General features: G+C 36.5%; 1 protein-coding gene across 1 annotated transcript in view; it reads right to left on the reverse strand.

Moving 5' to 3' along the window:
* Positions 1-16,257, reverse strand: part of METAP1 (methionyl aminopeptidase 1) — an 80,144-nt gene that overhangs the window by 26,135 nt on the left and 37,752 nt on the right. The window contains exons 3-8 of the mRNA XM_069094256.1: positions 11,292-11,404; positions 9,846-9,906; positions 6,716-6,807; positions 4,699-4,782; positions 1,722-1,860; positions 438-569 (exon numbers count right to left, since the gene is read on the reverse strand). Coding sequence (XP_068950357.1) covers positions 438-569; positions 1,722-1,860; positions 4,699-4,782; positions 6,716-6,807; positions 9,846-9,906; positions 11,292-11,404 — 621 coding nt within the window. The remainder of the gene's footprint in view (positions 1-437; positions 570-1,721; positions 1,861-4,698; positions 4,783-6,715; positions 6,808-9,845; positions 9,907-11,291; positions 11,405-16,257) is intronic.

Below are 16,257 nucleotides of genomic sequence, written 5' to 3' on the forward strand. Positions count from 1 at the left end.
GCAGCGGCAGAAAACATCTGGAATATTCTGCCTAGTTCTGGGCACCACACTTTAAGGAGGACACTCAAAACACAAAAAAGAAAATGAAGAGAAGGCTGAAAATTTTTAAGAAAACTAGTTTTGTTGAGCTTGATGACATGGATAGGACATGACAGCTAACTCCAAATTTTTCAAGTATTGTTTTGTGAAAGAGGAAACAGATAGATAATGTGCTTCTTTCTTTGCACAGCAGAATGAGGCCCCAGTCAGAGGGAGACAGGTCACTTAGCAGAGTAAGGAAGAGCTTGCTTTCAAAGAGGTGTTCAAAAAGGCAATGGGCTGGCTTACAAAGTACAGCTGGCTCCAAGCAGAGATGATGGGTCAAGAATGTTAGAGAGAGGAAGGAGTCACAACGCAGTTCCCACCGTCAGGGGTCATGTGATGCCACCAGACCTCACCTGCATCAATTGCTTGCATGAGACACTCATAAGTCGTCTGGACCAGCTTTCTTGCATTCTCATCCACCTCTCCAACAAAAAATGTCTCATTCAGGTCCCCATGATAACCATTTCGATAGATAGTGATGTCCACTAAGAAGAAAAAACCCATAGTTAGACATGTCGCACCTGTCCTCTCAGAGCTAGAACTCTGCTTTAATTACAAAGATCCCTGATAGAAAACGTAGAGCTTACACATATTCCAGATAAATGATGAAGCTAAAAAAGTCATCGTCTAGTATAAAATTCTTTCTCCTAAGGCAACACTATCAAGTGCAAAAAGAAAAAGTCATATAGCTGAACTAATCATTTGGACACAACACTGACTAGTTCACATTTCAGAAAGGGGAATAATTTTCATTGCATCAAGGCTCGAATTTTAAAAGTTAGGACTGGAAAAAAGGTGGGAAAAATCTAGGTTAAAAGATAATAACTACACTGTAATATTTAAGTCATCTCTCTATGCTTACCATATAAGATATAAGAAGCTTTAAAGCCTCATAATCCAATCACTCTAGAAATTCTAGGAATTAAATTAAGAAACTGAACAAAATGTCTACACCCTTTCACCCAGAGGTCCTTCCCACTCTCCTTTGTCATGCCCAGGGGAAACAGCTTCTAAAGCTGCAGATAGAAAGATGCAGAGGGCTACTTACCCTGCACCCTTAGTAAAACCTTGCCCTCTGTTTGGTACTGAATGATCACTCCTTTTCTTTGGGCTGCCATAACTGAGGTTATAGTTTAAGAATAAGGATATCATTAGGAACTCAAAAACCAAAATGTCAGGAATATTTAAAGCCATGAATCATAAATTCACTGAATGGTTAAAGTTTCTTGAAGGGTAAGCATGCAAACAACATGTAAGAAACAATCATAAAGGGGCAACTAGGTGGCACAGTGAAGAGAGCCCGAGCCTTGGAGTCAGGAGGACCTGAGTTTAAATCTAGCGTCAGACACTTGACACACTTACTAGCTGTGTGACCTTAGGCAAGTCCCTTAACTCCAATTGCCCTGCCTCCCCCCTCCAAAAGAAAAAGAAACAATCACAAAATCATTCCCAAAAGGCATTACCTTTTATCACTCCATTTTAAAAAATGAAAACAGCATTAAAGCTAAAGGTCAAGAGAAGTGAGAGGAAAAACTTCCATCTGTAAAATTCTGCCCCGACCTACCCCACCCAGATGAGACCTCATTTCTGCTCCAGTGATATTCTCTATGGAGAGGTCATAACTTCATATTCCCTACCGTTAACAATGTCGCCATCTTGCAAGGGTCTCCTGTCTGGAATTCCGTGGCAGATGACTTCATTCACTGAAGTACAACACGACTTGGGGAAATTATAATAATTCAGTGGAGAAGGATAGCAATTTCTTGCAATGCATGCCTATAACATTTAAAAATGTATGAAAGGAAAATAATTTAGGATGTGAAAAAAGACAAGACACATCATAATTATTCAGCCATACTATCTGAAGGATGTCAAGGCAACTGCTGCTATTCTAATACTTCTGTGCCTTAAACTCACTCTTAAATTCATGAGATCCCAGACTTAAAGCTGGAATAGGCTGAGTATAGTCCAACCCACTCATTTCACAGATTAGGAAACAGGCCCAGAGAGGTTGTGCGACCTGTCCCGTGTCACACAGGCAGCGAATGGAAAATCTGGGATGTGAAGCCAGATTATCTGACTCCACATGCAACATTCTTTCCACTGGACTATGGCACCTCTCTCTGTTGTTGCAAAGCTGCCAAAGATTGATAACAGATGACAGAAAAAGCTTTATGGTGCCATGCATTCATAATCTAACCATTCTGGAAATCTATAACATATTATGGAAGTGACTAAAATGCCAATTTATCCTTTCACCCAAAAAAATCCACTGCTAGGTACATTTCCCAAAGAGGTCAATGATAAAAGACCCCCTATGTAACAAAATATCTGTAGTAATAGTATTTCATTAGTAGCAATGAACAAAAAGTAAAACAGATTCTTCTGGAGGGGAAATGGCTAAACTAATCTATCATATTAATGTAAAGGAATATTACCAAATCAACATGAAATAACAAAATATTTGTTGAAGCCTGTAAATTAATAAATAAATGTCTAATAAGTAGTTATTATATGCCAGGCACTGGGGATACAAAAAAGACAAAAGACAGACCCTGCCCTCAAGGAGCTCATTATCTGATGGGGGAGACAACATGCAAACAAAAAGCAAGCTGCATACAGGATAAATAGGAAATAATTAACAGAAGGAAGACTAGCAAGATTAAGATTAAGAAGGGTTAGGGAAGGCTTCCACTAAAAGATGGGATTTTAGTTGGAACTTAAAGGAAGCCAAGGACATCAGTAGATGGAATATAGAAGAGAAAGCATTTGTCAAGTTCAGAATAAAAAAAAACTTTAAAAAAATCCTCTCCTGGAAAAAAAAATACAAAAACAACAAAAATCTAATTTACATTTAAAAAAACTGACAGAGAATCTTAAGAAGACTTTTATAACATGACATAAAATGATATCAAACAAATGGGGGGGAATCAACAAAACTAAAATATAAATATAAACAACCAACAACACAACTAAAACTGAATGCTGTGCAATGTAATTGTTGTATGTAATATATGTAAATGTAAATCGTCAAGACGGGCCCCAAAGGAGAGATAAGAGGAAGTTTCCCGGCTTCTATGTAAAGCCTGGGAGCTATCGGTATGGAAGACTATGTAGAATTTTAGGGCTGATCCATCTGTGGTTAGTTTGGGTGAACTCTATAGTTTCTTCTCTGTTAATTGTTGCCATAAGATAGTTCTGGGAGGGAGATGGAAGTGGAAGACTATATCAGCTACATAGGCAATACTAAGACATCTATCTCTCTACTTAGTTTAACGTCACAAATCCAGAATGTCAGAAGCAAAAGGGATGACGTCATCAGGCAGACAATCCAATGGTAATTTTCAGTCTAGAGCGATATTTATGGTGTCTGCCCATGAGATCACACTTCTCATGTACTTACTGAATTCTCTCCTAGTGGAAATAGTCAATTGAAGTCACTTAACTATTTAGTACAGATGGAAAATCTTTCTACCCACTTTAGATAAACAGAAGCATTAACTGGGTGAACATATCTACCTACTTTAGAGAAACACAACCGTTGGCTATGTGACCCTGGGAAAGTCAGCTAATCCCTTGGTCTCAATTTCCTCATCTGTAAAATGGGAACAATGATAACACCTACCTCACAGAATTATGGTGAAGATCAAATGACATAATATTTAAAATGTGCTTTGTGAAACTTAAAGCCCCACGAAAATATGTTATTATTACATTATTGTTATTTAAAATATGAAGTCTCATCTTCATGGAATTATAATATCATAGCTCTAGACTGGAAAGGATAAGTATACACCAAAGTCCAACCTCCTCTTTTTATAGATAAAGAAATTGAGATCCAAGGTCATAGAGTTAGTAAGTGGCAGAGGCAGGATTCAAACTCAGGGCCTGACTCAGAAAATCTTCAATATGAAAAGAAGAGAGGGAGTTAACTTCTATTTAAGTAAAATTTCAAAACTAGAAATAGGCTTCTATCTTTTTTTTTTTTTTGCCTTTTGGAGGGCAACTGGGGTTAAGTAACTTGCCCAAGGTTACACAGCTAGTATTTTTTGTGTGGGTGGTAAGTGTCTCAGGCCAGAACAGAGCTCGGGTCCTCCCGACTCCAGGGCCAGCGCTTTACTCACTGCGCCACCTAGCTGCCCCAATAGGCTTCTATCTTTAAAAAAAAAAGAAATCTAACAAACTCTGACTCTTTTCTATGATGTACTTGTTACAGCATTACAATGATACAATAAATGAAACTAAACAGTGAAAAAACCTGCAGTTTCCACAATGTTCCTTATGCTCAAGAACTCTCTTCTGCCACATGTGTATCTTACGGGCACATGTAATTTTATTTGAGAATATCCTACTTTGTAATTAACTACAGCATGCTTTATTAAAGATAGTGATAAAGGGATGCTTTCTAAGTCTTCTAAATATACAACTGTGAGAGACTAATACATCAGCATCTTACTAAACAGTGGGACTCACAGGTGCTTAATGCCAACACACGGCCAAAACTGGTTTTGAATTAGTTCAGCATTAAAGACCATCCAACTTTCAGGTTATATCTAATTTAGGATGTAGATGAGAGAAGACAAGCTCTAAAGTATGAACATAAAGCTAACTTACTAAATGGACAGCATGGTCTATTTCTTCAGTAGTTACACCTGGTTTAACCATCATTGCGGCCACATCCAACACTTCCCTCGCAAGCTGTTAAAGGAAGCAGCAAGAGCATATAAGGCAACAGAAACAAAAAATGACATGCTTTTCATTAGATTTTGTAAAGAAATGGAAAATTTATTTTTTATCTACATAGGGAGATATTAACTTAAGACTGAATTTTTTTTTAACTTCATTAACCTTTCTGATACTAGCCCAAGTAGTAACCATTCTTCTAAGAGAGAAATGACATTTTAATTACTCTGTGTGTATGTGTTTTCCTGAAACATAAACTGGTCACTGCAAAGTAGGTAATCAAATTTAAAAAAAATTTCTATGCCCAGAAAGATAACTAGATAATCTAAACAAGCAATCATTTAAGAAAGACATTTCTAAAGTATTAGTAGTACAAAATGTGACTTCTTCTAGTATGTTACACTAAGTATACATTATTCTACCCTATAAGCACTGAACACATTAGCAATGACAACAGATAATGTAATATAATATATTCAACTCCTAATATGATTTTTATCCCTCAACAATTTAATCAAAAAATTTTTTATTAGGTGCATATGACCAGCAAGGCACTGTGCTAGGTGCTAGAGATAGACAAAAGGAAAAAAAATTTCCCCTGCCCTCAAGGAGTTTACATTCTAAAGGTGAATACTACATTTACACTGATACGTAAATTTACTTTGAGAAGGGAGAGACTGATTAATAATAACTGGAGGAATCATAAAGGATTTCACCAGTGATGATCCTTGAAGGAGGCTAAGAATTTTAAGAGGCCAATGTCAGGAGGAAATTCATTCCAGGCATGGGAGGACAGCTGAAGCAGACTGCCTATTCTGAATGGAACATAAAGTGGGTGAAGGGAGTAATATGAAGTAAGTAAAAAAATCAAACTCTGAAGGATATTTAAGGCCAGGATGAAAAGTGTGCATTTTACTTCAGAGGCAACGGGACCTACAGAATACTGTTGGACAGGAGAATGAAACAGACCTGTGGAGAGGTAAGGAGGGTAAACTATGTTGGTGGCTGTTTGACTGAAAAGAAGGGTAAAGATGAAAAGGTAGAACTAAAAAGACTTAGTACCTGATTAAATATGGGGCACTGAGTCAAGGATGATTCAGAGATTGAGAAAATATGGGTGACTGGAAGGATGATGGAACCCTCAAAAGAAACAGGGAACTGAAAAGGCAGTTTTAGGAGCAAAGATAGCAAATTCCATTTTGGACATGTTGACTTTGAGATACCCACAGAACCATACAGGTAAGGTAGTGGTCAGCAGGCGATGTCAGACCAGAGCTCAGTAAGATCAAGTCTAAATGTATAAACTGATGAGATCAACAAGAGAAGGAAGAGACAAAAGTAAAAAGGACCCAAAAATGAACCTTGGAGGATATCCCTGGTTAGGCAGCAGGAGACAATGGTCCAGCAGAAGTAGTAATCAAAGAGAAGGAAAAATAAGAAATAGTGTCGTGAAAGGGGAAAGGTTGAGTATGCAGAAAGAGTATGTAGTACCTAAAGCTGCAGAGAAGTGAAAAAGGAGAAGGACTGAGAAAAGGCCACCAGGTTTAGCAATTAAAAAGACTGATAACTTTGAAAGGAGCAAAAACCAGATCAGAAAGTTCCTCTAGCCCAAAAAAAGCCTTATTTTTGTTATGCTGACTTAAAATGGTGAGGCATCATAAGATTTTATCCAATATTTCAAAACATGAAGACCTGGAAGAAAATGGACCATGCCAGATAACCTGCTATTTATATTTTAAAATAACAAGCCCTTCTAGTAGGCTAGGGAAGAGCAGATGCATCAAATCATTATACAGTATTCTCAATCAATATCTTTTGTCTTACTGCATTAGGAGCTACAATCTTAGAATGCAACTCTTAATCCTTCATAAAACTACAAAACAGCTGACTTCCTACATGACTGCTTCGACATACCAAAACCAATAAAAAAGGAAAAAAAAAATCTTACCCTACACACTAACCGCATGCCTTCTAAATCTTCAGAGGAAAGTATTTTTATTTGAGAAGTACCTTTGAGAGCCTGTTCAGATTCAGACATTCCTAAAAAGAAACATAAAACCAATACAGAACGGGAAGGAGAGTAGACATGTAGTGATTGACACAGCAATGCCACAGATGACATTACAATAAACCTCATTCATTTAGATTCTACAATTTTGTGAGAAGCTGGATTGAATTTTTCATCTTCACACTGTAAAAAAGAGGGCTGCCCTCAGCAAGTTAATTATCTAAAGGGGATTAAAGCTAGAAATACCAATAAATCAATAGGTTTTTAGGTGTTCGTTATCCCCAACAAGCTTTAGTTCCAGTTATTGTCATTAGAACAAAGAACTCTCTTTAGTAGCATTTTAATTAATCTGACTTTGTAAAGTCTTAGTATATTTTAAAGCCATCTCTGATGACTTCATGTAACTAATCTTCTTGGTCCACATTTACACACATAATAATTCATTTTTCAAAAAGTTTGTACTCAATTACATAATCCATCCAACAGCATTTACCCACTTATCTATGGACTGCTTTAGCAAGGTGTAAGTGAAGTCTTAAATGATCATATGGCTACAGTATAAAAATTAATGCAACATCACATTTCTAACCCTTACCACAGCAGCGATGCTATTCCACATTCATCCATTTGCAAAAACTCAATTCTACTTAAAGTGAAATTATTAAGTTTTTAAAAATTTTTCCAGGACAAAAATCAGGATTCTGCATAGAAATTAAAGAATCAAATCTTATTCTTTCTCAGCAAAGTTTATTTATAAAGACTGTCTTACCAATTTAAATGCCTTCCACCATGTTTTCAAAAGACTGAAAACAGTGGAGAGAAACCCTGTCATTAAACATTGAGGTACAATCTCCTAGAAACCATGAAATAACTCCCTTCCAAGTATTAGCCTCTGCTAGTTTATCCCAAAGGACTCTGCCTCTCCCTGAGTACAAGCACACCTTCTAATCCATGCAATGAACACAAAAACAACAGAAAGCAACAACTGCTCTGGGAACAGAAGTCATAACCCTGATCATTCATCAGAGTTGCTAATGCTGTCTCATCCTGAATCTCCTGACTTCCTTACACTCTCAACTTGGTCTACCTGGGCTCACAGCACTTAACCGCTCCTAAGATCACCCTGGTCCACCCCTTACCAACAAGCCCCTTCAACTCAACCCACTGTTGGTCTCTACTATTCTAGTTAAGACAAACTCCTTGGTTCTGCCCCTCTTTGGTGGGCTGGGTCTCATTTGGAGCTCACACTGTGTGTGGTAAAACAAGCTATTTCTTTGATAAAGGTGATTCTTAAGGCACCAAAAAAGAGTCATTATCTATTTTTATTTACATAGAATCCTTATTCTCTAGAAATAGTTACAGTTATCCCTTCTATATCATGGAGGTTAGGGGAATGGCTATTTCTCTGATAAAGGTCATTCTTAAGGCATCAAAAAAGAGTTATTATCTATTTCTATTTACATAGCATCCTTATTTTCTAGAAAGAGTTACAATTATCCCTTCTACATCATGGGGGTTAGGGATGTGGCACCTCTGTGACTCGGAAAATCCACATAAAATTTTTGGCCCTTCGTATCAGAGAAGAAGCCTGAAATTTTTTTTTTTAATGGGATGATTATGGTACATTATTGTAAAATTTAGGTTAAGTGTTTGGTCATAGGCTCTGTACCATCTGTGTGTCTGCAGCTTCCACAAAACTCCCTACTTAATTTCTTATGCCGACTCACAATATAGTAAAACCACAATGGGAAAAGTCATAATGTGAAAGAGATAACTATATAAAAGGCTGAACCAGAATGTAAGCTCCTTGAGAGTAGGAAACGTTTTTTGGGGTATATTTTGGGGAAGGAGCTTTCTTTGTATCCCTAGAGCTCAGCACAGTGCCTGACACATAGTAGGGGCTTAAGAAATATTTGTTGACTGTTTGCTGATTGACAATAGTCTAGAATTTGAAATAATCCAAAACACAGCTGAGGTTTATAGGGAGAGAAATCACTTTGGAGGGAACATTCTTAACTTTTTTTTTCAATACAGATCCCTCTGGAAGTCTGGCAAAGCCTATGGAATCCTCATTATTCAAAATTATTATAAATAATATAAATATAAAAATGTTATATCAAAATAAAATAAACAGGATTACAAAGGAAATCAATTATGCTGAAATACAGTTATTAAAAAAAAAGGCCAGTTTCAGGTAAAAAACCCCTGCTTTAGAGACCATCCAATAAAACACCCTCATACTACTGAAAGAAAACTTAAGTGTCACAGAGGTTAAGTGGTTTGCCCAGGTTCACACAAATGCTAAGTATCAGACTCAAAATTTGAACCAGACCCAGAGTTTTCTCTTATATCACACTGCCTACTCTATGATGCTGCATACAAATGTACTACATACACAATCCTATTTTTAAACTAAAAGATTTCTCCCTAATCCTGTAATGAGAATTATTTGGGGGAGGGGAAGACTAGAAAAATGCTGATTTTCAATTCTTAATTCTAAAATAAAATTGTGCTGTTGTGATAATAGGATCATATTAAAAAAATTAAGCAAAATCAATTGTAGGGACAAAATATTGCCTTAAAAAAAAATGAACAAAAAAAAAACCCTAATTCAGAAAAAAAAAATATTCGAGACACAAATGGAAGAAAACATAAATTTAACACTCATAACTTTAAAAGTGAATGGATTAAACAACCCAATAAAATTAAAGAGAATAACAGACTAAGGAAACAAAACCCCAAAATCTATAGTTTACAAGAAAGATACCTAAAAAGCAAAGGCATACGCAGAATAAAAATGAGAGGCTAGAACAAAATTTATTCTGCATCAGGTAAATCCAAAAAAGCACAACCTGAAATCATGACATCAGGCAAAGCAAAAATAAAAAGTCACACCACAGAGGTAAACAAGGAGTTTATAAAATGAAATAGTGAATTGAATTAGGCAATGAAATTTGTATATCTTTGAGATTAGTACATAAGAAACCACGAGCAAAAAAAATTCCTGTTGTTAGTGGCAGCCACCAAATACACAGACCAAATAAATAGTAAGATATAGAACTGAAATTACCTAAAGGATGATCAGCATAATCAGGTCTCTGAATATAACTTGGCACTGGTCTAGTTGGCATCTAAAAGACATCAAAGTATAGAGTACAAATGAATTTATGCAATGGGTATTCATTATCTGAATTAGCCATTACTGAAAAAAATAAATAAATAAACCCATTCATTCCAAAATATTATTTAACACACCACTTACTTGGTTACAATGCAAGTTTCTCTTTCCTGACACTAACAATTTAAAATGTAGAAAAAAGTAGAAAAAACCAATTCTTCATATTATGCTTAGAGGCTTGCAAAACACTTTAGGAACAAAAGGAAATTTTTCTCTGAATACCAAAAAAAAATAGTGGGGAGGCAAAAGGGAGATCTAGACACATACCAAAAAAGGATTCTCGTGTGAACCCTAAAATCTATTTCATACTGTTTCCTTTCTTAAAAAGTAAATAATTCCATACATGACAATAAAAACTGTCCTGCTTGTCTACTGCAAAGCACTTTGCTCACAACAACTTTACAAATTTACAGATGAGTAAACGCGTAAGTCTCTGGGAGAGAGGCTGAGTGACCTGCCCCTGCCCAAACCACATGCAAGGGTCTGAGGCAGAATTAGGACCCCAGCACTAGCTTCCAAGACCACTTCTCTAGTTCCATGCTTCCAAGGAGCAATACTGATATATAGAGAAAAAGCAAAGGCTGTTCAATGCAACACATGCAAAAATTCTGTCCTCTCTCCCTTCAGGATAAGGAAAAGAAAGAATTATTTTCTTTGGGAATTAGTTATTCTGTGCCTTTTAAAATTGCTCATTATTCTATTGTGCTTGCAAATAAGACAAGACCAAAGATAAAATCGTCATTTAAAATAAGTATTTCAATAATCATCTGGTTCATCACAGAAAATGGAATCACTTGAGAAAAAGTGAAAATGCTAACATTTAATCTCCAAGTCCTAGCACGTCTAACTATTGTCTAAGGAAAAAAAGAACTATTTTAAGAGACCACGGAACAATAAAAAATAACATGCTTACTGAATTTGTGTCTTTGCTGTTTAATTTTTAAAAAACTTAGTATTAATGGATGTTTCTCAGGGAGGGGTAATAGGGAGAGCACAGATAGAAATTTAAGTATTAAAAAGATTATTAAGTTATTTTAAGAAAATAATAAGATAATCACTGGATTTTTTTCTCTTCCTCTTTCAAATTTTTTAAAAAAATATTCTCTGTTAACAAGGGATGCTCTTCTAGAAGGAGAAGGATACATGGGGGAAACCAAGTAATGTGAAAATAAGAGATATTTATAAGATACATGTATTTTTAAAGCGCTAAGACAATTGAAGTAGACCCGTCAAAAAAATTTGAAGGGGAGCACAAGCATAGGAAGTGGTTTCAATCTTGCAAAATACAGTTAACATGTAATTGCTACTTAAGATTAAAATATTCCTTTATCTACTCACCAGTGGATAATGTGGTCTAAGTTTACCAGTATATCGATAACCTGCCCAAGGATCTGTGTTAATATCCCCTTCCACAGTCCAAGAAGACACTTCATGTTTCGCTTTTTCATCTTCTAGAAAAAGAATTATTTAAAGAATTTTTAAAGAAATTAAAATATTTAAAGGAAAAAAAATTTAAAAAATGTTTAAACTAAATATCTAAATACTTAAATTTTGTGTATTTAAAATACACAAAAATGTAAACATCTCTCTTAAGTGACACAAGCTATCGATAGTAAGGCAAAAAACTTAAGAAGCAGTAGATACAAACAAGAAAAAAAGTTCCGATCTGTCTACTACCTTGCCAGCCTCCAGGACCTCCCCTAGGCTGGTGGAAATAGCTTCTAAACCAGTCAAACTTCTGAAAACAACATTACAATTTGCTCCCCAATGGTTCTATGTAACCAGTTCCCAATAATATCCTATTATGGCCATGGACTGTATTGTCATGCGTGAGTACCACTTAAATTTGTTTGTACTATTTCAATTTATACCACAATTATTTTAGAATGTTACTGGGTACCAGGAAATGATGGGTGAGGATGCAAAGCAAAACAAGCAGAAGTAAGAGTAACATTTTATAACGATTAAGTTGAACTTTGAGTAATGGAAAAATTTATAACAAAGCGTGAAGCACATCAAAACATACCTTCTTCCTGTCCCAGAAGAAAGACGAGGCCAGTAGGACGGAACACCGATACACTCCCTCACTACCCGACATAATTTTTGTATTAGGTATTTTTGTTTAATTGTTTCATGTCATAAGTAGTAATGGTTCAACCCCAGGGGTGGGTGTGGAAAATGAAAGTGATGTAAAAGCAAAAGACACCAATAACACACACATATAAGCTTATATTAAAACATCAGATTATAAGGCAAAACCTTCCTAATAGATGTTGCAGGTATTTACCATGAATTCTAGACTGACTAGAAGCTCAGATTCCTAAGTTCTCCAAAAAATACAAAGACAGAACCGAAAATCTGCCCTAAGTATATCTTTTGATATACCTAAAACAATGAAAATATTGCCTACCCGTGACTACTCTGCCCTGTTCTCAGAGCTGACTGTTCAAATCCACATAAATAGGACAGAGAGGGCAGCATAGACAAGTCAGCAAGCAAAGCATCTATTAGGTACCAAGTATGTTGCTAAGCACAGTCAAAAGAGAGTCCCTGCTCTCAAGGAGCTCATGGTCCAGTGGTGGAGAGGAGAGACCACAAGAAAGGTCTTGTACAAACAGCAGATACACAGGGTAACTGGAGGCAATCTCTGAGGGAAGCCACTAAGATTAAGGAAGACTAGGAAAGTCTTCTTGCAGAAGGTGGGGTTTGCCTGTTAAAACTGTGTCTAATCTTTGATCTAGCAATACTGCTATTTGATGTGTGCCCAAAGAAATCAAATAAAGAGGAAAAGGGCTCATATGTACAAAACTATTTACAGCAGTCCCTTTTGTAGTGACAAAGAATTGGAAACTAATGTGGAATGGCTGAACAAGTTATGGTATGTGAATGTGATGCAATATTATTGTGCTTTAAGAAATGAAGAAAGGGAGGCAGTTAGGTGGCACAGTGAATAGAGCACTGGCCCTGGAGTCAGGAGGATCTGAGTTCAAATCCAGCCTCAGACACTTGACATTTACCAGCTGTGTGACCTTGGGCAAAACAACTTAACCCCAACTGCCCTGTCCTCCCCCTCCAAAAAAAAAAAAAAAAGAGGATGGTTTCGAAAAACCTGGGAAGACTTGTATGAAATGATGCAGAGTGAAATGAGCACACCAGAACTGATACAAGTGACAGTAATCTTGTGGAGGTGATCAATTCTGAAAGACTTATTAACTCTGATCAACACAATGACGCTCCACAATTCTAAAGGGCTTATGATGAAAAAACTATCCACTTTCTGATGGAGAGACAACGTATTCAGAATACAGAAGGAAGCATATTTTTTTTCTTTCTTTTTCTTGTCTTTGTGTTTTGAAACATGGCTAATATGGAAATTTGTTTTGTGTGACTATATTTGCAATGAATTTTGTTTTTCTTTTCTTCTTAATGGGTAGGGAAATGGGAGGGAAGAGAATTTGGAATGGAAAATAAAATAAAATTGGATTTTTTTTTTAAAAAGGAGGTGGGGTTTTCGATGGAACTTAAAGGAAGCCAGGGAAGGCAAAAGGTAGAGATGACGAGGGAGAAATTTTAAGCATGGGAGACAGCCAGTGAAAATGCTCAGAACCAGAGTCTTGTGTGAAGAGACCAGTTGCAATTAAATTGCAGAAGATGCAGGGTATAAGAAGTCTAGAAATCCAGTCTAATATGAAATATTTTTATTAGCCATCTACTTTGTGATAGGCACAGTGCTAAGTGCTAGTGATACAATTAATTAAAAGTCTGCCGTCTGGGGCAGCTGGGTGACGCAGTGAATAGAGTACTGGCCCTATAGTCAGGAGGACCTGAGTTCAAATCCAGCCTCAGACATGTAACCCTTATTAGTTGTGTGACCTTGGGCGAGTCACTTAACCCCAACTACCCTGCCTTTTCCCCTCCAAAAAGACAAAAAAAAATTTAAAAATAAAATGTCTCTGCCCTCAAGGAGGTTACAATCTAAAGAAGAAGACATAACACAAAAGGAGGTAAGAAGTGGGGTGGAGAATGTAGAGGGGTCAGGTTATGAAGGGATTTAAAACCTGAAGAGAAGATTTTATATTTGATTGTGGAGGTAACTGGGGGCCATCCAGCACTGATTCAGTTAATGGAAAGAATTTTGCACTTCAAGAAGATAGAGACCAGATGTTTATACCCAGAGAAAGAACTGAATTTGAACCCAGACTGAAGCAAACTACCTGCCCTTTTTCTTTTTCTTGTTTGGTTTTGTTTCCTTTTTCCCATTCTTCATTCCATCTTTATAACCTGACTAATGCCTAATGTGAAAGTACTTGCAGATACTATACTTGATTGTATGCTGCCATGGTGGGGAGGGGGAGGAGGAAGGGAGAGAAAATTTGAAACTCAAGAAATTGTGGTAATGAATCTTGTAAACTAAAAGTAAACAAATTAATAAAGACCAAAAAAAAAAAGATAAAGACCAACCAACAGGCAACAACAAAGAATCCCACCCCCTGAAATAAAACTACCTAACAGATAAATATTATAGGTGTTACCAATATATAATAACTCAATCTCTCAAGAAGTACACATTCTGAAACAAGACTACAGCAGTGTCAAAACACATTAGTCAACCAAAGAGAACTAAAAATGGGAGTCATTTGAAAGGCATGCTTAGGAAACTAGCCTGAGCTCCCTTCCCCCACTTCAGAATGACCAGAGAACCACCTCTTCCCCTCTGTCATCAGGGATAAATCTCTCTGTTCCCGTAATCCTCATGCTACTGGGGGTCACTACATATTTAGAAAGTTAAGAATTGATTCAAGATGCAGAATGAGACACAATTTTTCAGACATGGGTAATGTAAGGATTTGTCTAATTTTATGTGTATTTGCTACAAAGCTTTTGCTTTCATGGTTTTTTTTTAATTGAGGAGGCACCAAAAATGCAGGCTTTTTAATTTAAAAATTATATGCTTGTTAATTAAACAATAAAATAAGTTAAGACAAAACAGTTTTGCAGCAGCTAGGTGGCACAGTGAATAGAGCACCGACCCTGGAGTCAGGCGGACCTGAGTTCAAATCCAGCCTCAACCAGTTAACACAAAAATTAGGCGTGTGACCTTGGGCAAGTCACTTAACAATAACTGCCCTCCAAAAAGGAAAAAAAAAAAGACAAAAGTTTTGTAAAAAAAAAAGTTTTCTGGTGTATGTACACAAGAAAATCTCAATTTTTCTACCAATTAGTGCACTATAAGTTGGTATTGAACATAGAAGGTAGAACTAAAACATCATCTCAAACATTTTTACATATGAAAATCTTGAGGCTAGAAGTGAACTAATTTGACAACATAACTCAACTAGCTGGTGATGAAGTTGGGATTAGAGCCCAAATCTTGAGTTCCAGTCCTATGTCCTTTTCACTCTACCACAGTCTACCTTGGGTTGAAAAGTCCCAGAGGACATATTTTGAGTCCAGAACAATTAAAAGAAACAAAAAAATCAAACAACAAACAACCATAAAACAAGACTGAAAGCAGAAAGGTTATTATTAAGTTGCATTACACTACTCAATTTCTGACTCTTTCCTTTCTAAGAGTTGAAGACAACCACAATGAATATTAACTGACAACAATGAGACTGTTATTTTTCCCCAAACATGAGCTCTGAACAATGCTTGCTGCCAGCAAGGCCAAACCAGAGGAAAAAGAGACCAAAATGCAGACAACTTGGATGCCTACTGCAACTATAAATGGCAGGAAGCAATTCTATTCCAAAACATGAGCCTCAAGAGGAATTTTTTTTATCAGAAAACAAGCACAGAATAACAAAAGGATATGGGCTTTTTGCATTTAATATATTCCTAAGTTTAAAAAAAAAGGGGAAGGCTCTTGGGCTTCCAGTGGGTCCTGCACTTCCACAATCTGTTTTTCACCCAAGTCCATTTTCAAAGAAGAATCACAAATATGCCTGTGAAAAAAATCAAACAATCAAAAGCAATCTGTACCAGCAAGAGTAATGTGTGGCAGGTTCTATTCGGTTTTGGGGCATTATCCACACTTGGAGATTGTTGGTTCAAATGTATTTGTTTGCTTAAATGCTGTATCATCCAGGTGCGCCAGGACAACCCCGGATTGAATTCAGTTCATGTGCTCTTCACCCTTGGTGTAATAAAAACAAACCACCTAGACTACTAAATCTGAATGAAAACTGGAGTCAACTCCACAGAAAAAATGTCTTTTAATGGATTCCCAGAAAACAAGGAGGGAGTGAGGAGGTGTGGGGAAAGGAAGGGAAAACCCCAAATTAACCTGATAAAATCATAAGCT

The sequence above is a fragment of the Petaurus breviceps genome, unplaced genomic scaffold, assembly GCF_028583685.1.
Source record: "Petaurus breviceps papuanus isolate PSGF00001 unplaced genomic scaffold, PetGlider_PUasm1.0 126, whole genome shotgun sequence".
In the NCBI taxonomy this organism is placed as follows: Eukaryota; Metazoa; Chordata; class Mammalia; order Diprotodontia; family Petauridae; genus Petaurus; species Petaurus breviceps.